This window comes from Erigeron canadensis, chromosome 1, assembly GCF_010389155.1.
Source record: "Erigeron canadensis isolate Cc75 chromosome 1, C_canadensis_v1, whole genome shotgun sequence".
NCBI lineage: Eukaryota > Viridiplantae > Streptophyta > Magnoliopsida > Asterales > Asteraceae > Erigeron > Erigeron canadensis.
In genome coordinates this window covers 24,203,919-24,215,671 of record NC_057761.1, presented here as the reverse complement: position 1 = coordinate 24,215,671, position 11,753 = coordinate 24,203,919, and the positions used below count along the sequence as shown (strand labels likewise).

The window sequence follows — 11,753 nt, the reverse complement described above, 5'->3', positions numbered from 1 at the left end:
AGCAGACCACTATACAACCTATTACACTAATCCTTATTAAACTTGACCATTTTTCCCCAATGTAAATGCATGAATCGATCATCACAATTCACAAATATATAACCACTTTAGTAATATTTACTACTTTCCACAAGTATTATAACTACCATATACATGCACTGCCATAGTTCTTCCCAACTTCTATATGAACCCAAGGTTCTTGGATCTTGAATAAGTCAGCATGAAACTACTTCTCACTAAATTAGTAAATTTCCTTTCCTCACTCTGTCAGGCACTTGCTTCCCAGACTTGGAACAGAGCTAATTTGGGAAACACACGCTTTGTACCTGTATCCGTAAAATCTGCATTGCACCCTTAAGATAACATCATCCCCGAAACATAGAGACCAAATGACCTAAATATATGCTGCCCAGTATCACACTATTTCAGCATTCTATTCTATCTGTATTATAATTAAATATCAAATAACTACCAAGGAAATTCAACCCAACATCTAAGATACAGTTTTAAAAATCAATCTTCACATCTTAATATAGAAACATCAAAAGGACATTAGTGGGTTACTGGGTTGCATGTACAAAAAGCCCATAGATGATCATGTACAAGTATATCAATTGAGTTATAACTCAGTTCACATATTGATAAATGGCTGAAAAGTACCTCCTCCATTACTAACAGGACTCGGGATACACTACCACAAAAATCATTTGGGAATGATACTCCTAGTTATAATGAGTTTAAAAAGGAAGTGGCAAGCTTCTAGGAAGTCTGTACAGAATGGTGTGACTGCATCTGTAAGAGACCAAGCTGCATTACCTTGTGATGACGTACTTCAATATCCAGGTATAACAGTTTGATCAGATGGTCGATACGTGTGTTGTTTACTATGCCAATAAAGAAGCTCTTGCCATGGCTAGTGCACCCTCATAAGTCTTGTTGCCACCAATAAACCCACTTGAATGCACAAAAACACAACCAGATATTCCGGCCACTTCAGAAAGATGATCGTCTGTTAAACCCCTCCAATAAATTGGTAGAGGCTTTCGGCTTTCAAATTTATCTGGTGACACTGCGACTGCCTGCACCCGCCACTTATCGTTCCTGTCATCCTACATAATGCGGAAAATAACCAAATATATTAGTATTTGCGTAAACAAGTTGGTAATTTGATATGTGTCAAGTACCTGATAAATAACATATTTCAAGACAGGATCGATTTTCATTTCCACCTCAAGATCAAATATGTGCAGCTTCCACTATTGAATAACCCAAAAAATGAAGAGCGGTGTTACTAGATGAGTTAAAGAGGGCAGGCTGCATAAGGGGAGAATGCATAACCATAAAAAGTTGCCACTTACAGGGCAGGACCTAGTCGGTAACATGATTTCTCCGCTGGAATCAACATTCTTTCTTGCTGCTAGACATTCCATAACAACCGATCTTGCTGGCAACCATGATTTTGCGTGAAAATTGATACACTGATAACAAGACAAAGAGTCGCTCATTGCTCAATATCATGCACTACTTGGTGAAAGAATGTAGTACAAGTTATTATTTTTAACATTAAAAGTACCCAAATGCCTAAGAAAAACTCACATCCATAAATTCACTCCCAGCCAGCTGCATTGCTTGTTGAAAGGCTTGATCCTCTTTCTCAGGTGATTGATCAGTGTCATACCATTTCAGATTCAACCTCGAGATTCTAGAAGACAGAGTTGTATTGTTCACATATCTAGGAGGCTGATCTATTTCATACTGATTGATTCCATTGTCAATAGCATCAACTGCCTAAAACAATGTACAGTTTATGGAACAATAAAATAAGTTTTCTGAACCTATTTCATATTTACTCTAATTTAAGAGCATGGAAGTTACAAAAGTACCTCGACAAAATTCTTGTAAACAGCCGAAAACAGGGTATGGACATCAGGATGCTTTTCATCCATCTGAATTGCCTTTGCAATTATCTCAATTCCATAATGCTACACAAAAACAATTTGTTCATTAAATACTTAGTTCCCTCGTAAAAACCAATAAACCTATTCTTAAAAAGACAAAAACCTACTACTTCTATTATAATGCAGAAACTGAGATTAAAAATAAGATAACCTTATACACAAGGCCAGCACTACTTAGCTTAGTGGTGAATCCATTGCCAAGTATACCATCAAATCCTTTCTGATGATGATCAAACCGATCTCTGCTTGGATCATAAACTCCGCCAACATCGAGTACTGCATCGAGCGTGTCTAAAACCTTTTTCCATCAACATTTCTCAATATTACTATTCGATTCGAAAACATAGATAATAACAGGCTGTCAGGCTGTTGAATTAGCCGTGTCAAAACGTAACATGCTTTCCACCATTCTTTTTAGATGTTATAGAACATTATCATTAACTTACATCATTTTATACAACTGGATATTACATCATTATATTAAAATCTAGAAAAGGGTTGCAATTAGGTGTAATACGATGTAATCAACCTGTCACGTTCTTTTACTGTGTCTAAGCAACTTTTAAACAATCAATCACATGTATCAAACTTCCGATTGTTACTACTTGCTATTATATACACTTAATTATAAACAACACGCATTGCACGCTGTTGATTAAGTGGCAGATGACAGGGCAACTTATATAGCTATCAGCCTACCACATCAAGAAAAAGAAAAACTTGTCACCTAATTTAGACGTGATATACATTGTACAACATGTATAAATGATTATTTGATATATACATTATACTACTATTTGAAAGTTGGATACGCACAATATCAAAACATAACAATCTAAAAATACATTTTAGTGCACTTACATATAACAATTTATTTTTTAAACCATGAATGTTACACACTTACATTATTTCTATTCCTACTCCTATAGTACCCGAATATATATTACTAAATCTTCCAATGCCAGAAACTAAACCCCATTCTTCTCCCCAAGAGGCAAAGGCACCTACCACCTAGCTAAAGCTCGAATAACTTTTTTTGCATGCAAATATTCACATAACCCATCAGTCCGCCACATATCCAAACATTTGTCCGCATTGTGACTAGAACCCGCGATTCGGTATGTTATATATAATGAAATATAAGTATTTAAAAACACCCCCAACTTTGGTGCGCCCACCTCAAGTTCAATTTTTGGCTACGCCCTATAGGGTTTGCTCTCCTAGTCTTAGTGGGTATAGCCAATGCCGGCTCAATAATATTAACAAGTTAGGCGGTCGCTTGAGGCCTCCACATGTTAAAAGGCCTCCAATATTTCCAATTTTTTGGTTTGGGTATCTTTAGTTTTGGGCTTATATTTACGTTTTGGACTAATATTTAGAAATTGGTTTCTAAAAAAGTTATAAAAATAAGCTTTATATATATTTTAAACTTTTATTTTCAATTACAAAAAGTCTATAAAAGAAAAAAAATAATAACTCAGTCATTCATTAGTTTCATTGTTTATTTTTGTCGGTCTCAAGTCCGGATAAATGAGAGGTTAATATAAAATCCTATAGAAATAGGCCTCCAAAATTGGTCCTGCTAAGGCCACCAAAAAGCTTAAGCCGGCACCGTATAGCGTAGCTAAAGCCCCCTCGCCAAATTTGCATTTGGCAGGCTTCAAACTCACGGCCCCAAATAGAAACCACTTAGTGGACAACTCCCCGACCACCGGACTAAGACCCCAATGGCAAAATATATGTTGCATACAATAAAGGTCATATTGATGTCAAAACCTTAATAATAAGAATTACAAAAGTATAAATGTATAAAAATAAAGTAAAAAGTAATGTAAAATAATACCTGGGGATTTCGGGTGCGAATGAATTGGGCAGCGTGAAATTTAGAAGTGCGGGAGATGAGAAAGCATCCAAGGGCTTCATCACAGTGGAAAGTGCCGTTATGAGTTCCCACTCTTTTTGCAGTAGTTGAGAATGCTTTTATTTTACTACAAATTGAAAATGATGATGAGAATGGAAGCCGTAAGAGGGAATGAGTTCTAAACCCTACAACCATCTTTGTAAATTCTTCTTTTCCAAACTGTAGCTAATTTTAAATTATAATTAACAACAGAGTCTTATTTTTTTAGTGATTTTATATTTATGGAAAAAAAATTTAACTTTACTTGTTTGTGAATATGATTGACTAGTAATTTCAAGATACCAATTTCAAAGATACCAATTGGGATGTTTAATTATACTTTGAACGAGAGGTGTACTCGTATAATGCGATGGTGGTGACGGTGACAGTGGTATTAGCGATAACGTTGTGGTTTTATTGTAAAAGTAATAGATGTTAAAGAAGTAGTGTAATTATTTTATCTATAATACTTTATAAAAGGGTATCCAACCCCAAAAATCTCAAATAAATAATTGAACTACTTAAAATTACCCATCATTTTTATTCATTACTGTAACATCTCCACCTAATATACATATAACACACTTAATGAAAAAATTTACAACATAAATTGTTTAATTCTTAAAATAACTACACTATCTAGCTCCTTTTACATCAAAAAAAACTTTTTACATTCACCACTACTGTCTCTCCACAACCCGTCACCGCCACCGCCGACGCCACCGATGCCGCTACCCTCGCCACCACCACCCCGCACCGCTACCACCATCGCAGCCAGATTGTGGGGAGATATAACTTGTTGGTTAAGATATGTATGTTGTAAATAATTTCATTTAGAGTATTATAGGTATATTATATGAAAATATTTAAATTAATAAATAAATGAGAGTCATAATTGGAATATAATTAATTAATATTTTGAGTAAATATAGTGTGAATTAAGAACGTATTAAAAGTAAGGGTATTTTAGAGTTTTTTAAAGATCGATAGTTGAAAAACGGGGAGGGATATATGTTGTATAAAGGAGTAAAAATAGCATCATTAATTGGTCGCCATCTAGAGTGTTTAATATGCCCAGTGAAACAAAAAAAAATGTTGAGTGAGAATAAAATGTTATGAAACCCGTTTAACCGGCCCGAAAAAAACAAATTCGGGCCTAACCCGTTAAGTATATGGTCCGGTCCACGGGCCTATATTTTACTAAATCTCTGGTTATGGTCGGGTCAGACTAACCCGAGGAAAAACCCAAGAATCCGGCCAACATTGACATTACATTGTTACAGGACTTAGGTAGACTCACGTAAATATATATTATATAGTATATCATAATAATATTTTTACTAGTATTTTTATATATTTATATATGTATTTCAGTATTTGATTTGGTTTTCAATTCTATCTAACAAACTCTTTTTTATGTAAAATCATGTTAATAATGTAATTAGGAATTCTCACATAATTTTTTAATGTTGTTGATAGTTAAAGCACAACCAAAACGAAAACCATAATGAAATATTGTATTGTAGTTAAACCATTATTACGAAAACCATAAGAACACTTTAAAAACCATAAAATATATTGTTGTTCTCCGGGTTACGGGTTGACCTGCAAAAAACCCGAGCCCACATGCTAACCCGGACCGGACCGACCAAAGGAAACATGGGCCGGTCCTCGGTCCACATATTTTGTATTTTTCGGGTCAGGGGTCGGGCTGGGTTGAGCCCATGATCACCCCTAGACCGAACAGTTCAATTCGGTAGAAAGCGATGACGTTTGAATAGGAAGTCTTCAAAATCTCGCTCCAGAAACTATGGTTGGACAGTCGGAATGACCGGCTAACCACATTGAGAAAAGTGTTTTCGTGTCCTCCAAATAAAAATTGATATTTTAAGTTGTCAAACATAAAAAGATTAACAAACAAATACATTTGCCAATGAGATTGATGATCAACTCGTAAGGTTTTTGACTTTGAAGCATTTCATCGAGATTTCAGTCCCACTTCGTACATGCAGGGGGGATTGTTGGTAGGATTTTTTAGGTCAAGCATGTCATATGAGTTTATGGATTGTGGGTTATTACGGGTCGAATATTGTTAACCCTAAGTTTTAAAGGGTAAAAACACTCGGCTAAAGTTAAGTGCTTGTAAAATATTAGATAAAAAGTTAAATGATTAGAACAATTATAGTTTTGAAGTTTGGTGATAAAATGATTCAAAATAACAATTGAATGGTGTAAACGATTATTGTTGAAAGTTTAAAATTATACGATTAAGAAGATTAAGTGGTTAAAACAGTTCATGTATCAAATTTATCTATAATCTATAAACCCTTATAAAGGGTATTGAAATTAAGTTAAGCATCTTTTCCATTCCCATAATACCTTCCAAATTTACTTTATATTTTACACATTATATTCCTAACTACTGAAATTACCATTACAAAAAAATTACCCACAAAAATAAACCGATCTTTGATTATAATTTAGTTAACATTGATATTTCTATATGGTTTTGAACAATCGACAGAATCTCATAATCTATATTTTTGACGCATTATGTAACCAATGTGTTCATCCACAAAAGTAGTTATAAAATTTCGCCGCAGTGTGCGGGTACTATGATATCAAAGAACCTGGAAAAATAAATTTTGATGGAAGTTTAACTTTAGAGGTATAATCGGACGAACTTTGATTTGGTAGTTTTACGGTTTTACTTTTACAATATCTTCCAAAAAAATTTCGTGGACTTTGATTCATAATTTCATATGAAAAAAAAATCTCTAGCTATCATTATACCTTTGTATTTCAAGTTTGTTTTATTTTAGTAAAACTTATACTATAGTATAAAAGTCTAAAGTCTAAAGTCTAATCTGTCTAATTGTGAATGTGTCATTGTTGTTTGCTGTGGAGTGTTAAGTGTAGACCTTTTCCTTATGACTTGTTCTTAGGTACGAGTCTTTCTATTTTAGTTGGCATGACCAATGACTTTCCAATTACTTTTCTTTTCTTAACGTCATTCGTTGAATAGAAAGGTTTACTGCTATTCAATGAAAATGTCCACTCAAACGACGAAAATAGTCAGTTGTTTCAACTGAACCCATTATATTTTCGCTGAGTACATATTAAAAAACATAACAAAGACTTTCACAAAATGAGAATTGAACCTCAACTGAGTAGTTTCCAAAGTGTCTAAACAATTGTACTGCATCATTGGCTCTTCTCAGATTACTAAACATGAGCTAACCACATCAAACATCATTGTTTCAACTTCTTTTTAAATTTAAAACTCATAACCCATTTAGTTGAGCCATTTATTACGTATGAAAGCAGGTAATTCAACAAGTAGCAATTTTTTATATCGCCAGTTTTACTAATACTAAATCAATTTGCTGTTTACTCTACAATTTGTACATATGATGATGTAAACTTTTAATATTATTTATTAATTAATTCGTGATGTGAAGGCCATATAAAACTATGATTCTAATACTACGATAAATATCAATAAATCGATTTTTTTTTTTTTTTTCCTAAACAATCAACCTATGTGTCGCAATAAAGAATATACATGTTGAATAATACTAACTTACTAAGTACGTACCTAAGATTCAAAAGACCTAAATGCCTAATAGACATAAATCAAATTCGTCTAGCTTGTTTGAATATGAAAAAGACAAACATAAAGTTGCATGATTTAGCTGACTATAACCCAAGAGGCTAGGCTGGCCTCATAATGTTTTCTGAATTTTCTAGATTGTGGGGAGTCATTTATGGGTGCCCATTTGTCAAACTTTATATATTATTATATTATAGAAAAAAAATACTGTACATATTTTATATTCTATGTATCTCTTAACTAATCAATCAAATGCCAATAAATACAAATCTGAAATCTAAAGTAGCTTTCTTGTTTGACAGCTTGTATGTCAAATACTAAATACAGTACATATCTTTACATATACAAATACATTAATAAAATACACTTTTAAACTACTAAAATAAAAAAGTATGAACTTAACTTTATACTACTAAAACGAATGAATTTGTACACCAAAATACTTTCTAACATATTTCATGTCGAAAGCTTTCCTTCTATCCCATCTAAATCAACTGATTCCCTTCTACGACTTCTATTCTTAAGTAATCCATATAAGTTTTTAAGCTCCTTTCCTGTATGAAAGTTATCCATACAAAATAAACCCGAATCAGTCGACTCGTCTTCTACGGTCCTAGTTGATCCGCTATGCGATAACTTTGTAGGTAAATCAACTAACCCGTCAACCGAGCCACTATGACTCAAATTCCGGGTCCTAGGAACTCTAGGTAACCCATCGTGTGTCGCTTTATGAGACACGACTCCACTTTTGCCACTAGTTCTATTCTCACTATTTGTTTGCAATGCGTTAATGACAGTCTTTAGAGCTCTTGTGGGTGATCCACGGTTCGATATCATAATTTCACCAATTTCGGCCGGGCTCAAACTAGCACCCGTTTGAAAAATCTCTTCAACTTGCGGAAACAACTTATGTTCCTTAATTCCTAAATGACTACTAGCAAGATTCTTGAAAGATGAAAAATCACATAAAGGGAAATGTATGTGAACATCTATTCGACCCGGTCTCAGAACAGCCGGGTCGACAAGATCTTTGTTACTAACCGTAAAAACCATCACTCGCTCTTCACCACAACCCGATATAATCCCATCCATAAAATTCAAAATACCCGATAAACTAACAACCGTTGACTTATCAATCAAATAACGATCCAAATCCTCTACAACAATCATTGACTTAATTTTGGTTTGTAACAAAAGCATCTTTAGATCAGAATCATTAACAACTTTTGACAAATCTATGTCATAAATATCGTAACACAAAAACTTTGACATTCCTGCTATAAAACTAGATTTCCCTGTTCCGGAAGGACCATAGAGCAAATAACTTCGTTTCCAAACACGACCCAAACGATGATAATATTGTCTAGATTTCAAAAACGATTCCAAATCGGATTTCACCTTGTTTTTTAGGTCGATATCGATCATTGCTGTATCTATAGTGGCAGGATGTTTGAACCTAGTCGATACCCACCTTCCATTTTTCGCTACATCGTTTTCGGCATTGATGTATAGATTAACTTCCTTAGTTTGATCAATTTCATCCGCAATTTTATGAATGTGTTGAAAATAAGAAGTTAATATCCTTCGTTTTTCCTTTCGTCGCAATTTTAGCACGAAACAATTGTTATCTAGCTTCCAAAAGATTCTAGACCCGAGAAACGAATCAAGAAAGACTTGATTGTGATCGATAACAAGAGTGATCTCATTCGGGTTATAATTGTTTCCGGAGAAAAGATTTACATAATCCGAGTCACCAGCAGATGGTAACGAATTTAGATATGTAACAATTTTGTTAAAAAGAGGATTTTCTTGCATGTGTTGATTGAATTTTGGGATTTTGTAAAATTGGTGGGAGTGAAAACACTCCTCGACGAACCTCCATTGGTTCTGTAAAAAGTGACCGATGGAGGTTCGTGATAATACTCTTGGAATTAACCAAAAACCAACTATTATAGTTAAGAACGAAAGTAAGATTATGAAAAACATGATGAGATGATATGATGGTTTTGTGTGTTGAATATACCAAACAAAGATATGTGAAGTATAAAGTGAGATATTAAAAGTTGGGTATAATTTATATGAAGAAAGAGTATGATGTTTGAAAGGATCAGAAAGACGGCTATAGAGCCGGACCAAGAATGGCGAAAACGTTTAATGAGTCAAGAAAGATATATACACGGTATTACGTAAATATAAAGGGGCAAGAGATATGGCCAAATGGAGTTGGGGGGAGGAAACTTGTATAAGAATAAGATAATGATATAATGATTTAATATAATAATAAAAAAAAAGTATGGAAGTTAAAGTTGTTACCCTTTTGAATAGCATATGGCAATTTCAAGTTATCAATGACTCAAATGGATAAAAATCAAAGATTTTATCATTATTTTTATTTTTTGGCTCACCAATATGATGAGAGGATGTTATATATTGAAAATGTATTATTGTTTCCGTGCAATTTTTGTTTATCGACAAATAAGAGAACTAGGAGTTTAGATGTATGTATTCAATTAACCATTGAACAAAGAAATTTGTCATTTTTTCATTGTATTTAAAAGTTGTTTAACTTAAAATGTAATAATGATAACTCTAGGGATATAATTATTTATACTATCTATATAAACAAACTACCCTCCTTAAAATTTAACACTCTACCTTTAAAATCTCCAATTTACCCTTATAATCTATATTACCATAAAAAACTTTATTCATGGAATTCTAAAAATATCCTTAAAAAAAACCTTACGCGTGTCCCTTCTCTTCCTTTAAGTTGCTCACATAGTATACCAAAAAAACACACATGCGTTACCGAATTTAATAATCAATCAACATAAAAAACGCTCACTCTAAAATAATAACGGTGGTAAGAAACACTTGAGTTAAATCATACATTCATGTAATAACACGGTACAACTACTTAACCAGCGTTTTTTTCCTATGTCCCGCTGCATCGCGCGGATACAAGGCTAGTATAAGTAAACATGTATATATATTTCTAATTTTTTTTAATTTTTTATCAAAACAAGACACTTGAAACAATAAATCTAATAAGATGGGCAATTAAAATAGTACAGAAAGAATATATAAAATGTTATTGAATTTGTGTTTTTGTGATATTTTGTTTTCTAGTAACATCGTGTTGAATATATCACTAAATAACAATTCGCACTAATCTTCTAGGCTTACCAAAAAGTCATAGGTTCACAAAGGTCTAACATCACCTAATTATTTAATTAACATATGCATTATAGAGCAGGTTTAGCTAATTAAAAGTCATTATTATTTAATTCTTTTTGAAATCCAAAATAATACGAGTATAATAATTATTATATATCTTTTTCTTTTTCTTTTTGAACATTCATTATTATATATCTTAGCACAAACTTGGTATGTTCCTCCTACTCGTTTTGCTAGCTATGGAATCTGTATTATATAATAATAATTGATTTTTTGATCATGGGTATAAATGATTTAGTTATAATTACTTAATTATTCATAATTTAGTTGGAAATTAAGGATGAAATAATGAAAAAAAAGCGTGTGGCCGGATAGCTGCTGGCCTGACGATAATCACGTGCATAAGTGTAATTTCCTTGGCTGGCATTCCAATAGTCGAAGGCGTATTTTGAGGGCACAACTCATAATGCATTGTATTTGGATTTTAATACATGTCCAATTCCCCCAAATGTACCTACAATTTGCTTTTTGTGGGTGAAAAAGAAAGCCAAAAGTATATTACTATACTCCTCTCCACTAGTAGTGTGGCATGACTCTTGGTTCGTGTGAAATGAGTTACACATTATCATCGACTTATCTTACGAGTGTTTGTGATGGTCATAGACTCATATCATTATATCAATTAATGTGACACATGAGTCTTATATTATTATCCAGTAATCACTTAATAGTTTTAAAATGTGACCCAACATGTTGGCATATGATTATATTATTATAAGTCGCATGTCCGAGAATAGTTTAAGCCTACGAGGTCACACGAAATGACACGGTAACTCGATAATAACAATTGATATATTAAAGTAATATATTAATTAGGTTGATCACGAAATAATTAATTAAACATAATTAAAGGATTAATTATATTTAACTGATTAAAAAGGAGGATTAAAATGTGAAAATTGGAAAGTGGACTTGGACCTAAGTCCATTAAGGGGGGACGGTTTCATCAAGGCTTTCCAAAGCCTTGATGTTTGCTTAACTTCCAAGTAAATGTTAACCTAATATTGCCCTATAAATACAAGGGTTAATTCCAAGGTTTTCATTC

General features: G+C 33.1%; 2 protein-coding genes across 2 annotated transcripts; both read right to left on the bottom strand.

Annotated features, from left to right (window-relative positions):
- Window positions 1-504: 504 nt before the first annotated feature.
- LOC122584872 (MYG1 exonuclease-like) lies at window positions 505-4,024 on the bottom strand. The gene is made up of 7 exons (XM_043756944.1): window positions 3,802-4,024; window positions 2,110-2,256; window positions 1,884-1,982; window positions 1,597-1,788; window positions 1,359-1,478; window positions 1,185-1,256; window positions 505-1,109 (listed from the first exon to the last, which is right to left on the bottom strand). The coding sequence occupies exons 1-7, from the start codon at window positions 4,012-4,014 to the stop codon at window positions 885-887; spliced, it is 1,068 nt and encodes a 355-aa protein (XP_043612879.1). The 5' UTR covers window positions 4,015-4,024; the 3' UTR covers window positions 505-884.
- Window positions 4,025-7,738: 3,714 nt separating this feature from the next.
- Window positions 7,739-9,612, bottom strand: LOC122584871 (AAA-ATPase At2g46620-like). Its single transcript, XM_043756943.1, has one exon. It carries the CDS (start codon window positions 9,455-9,457, stop codon window positions 7,928-7,930), a length of 1,530 nt encoding a protein of 509 aa, XP_043612878.1. The 5' UTR covers window positions 9,458-9,612; the 3' UTR covers window positions 7,739-7,927.
- Window positions 9,613-11,753: the final 2,141 nt, after the last annotated feature.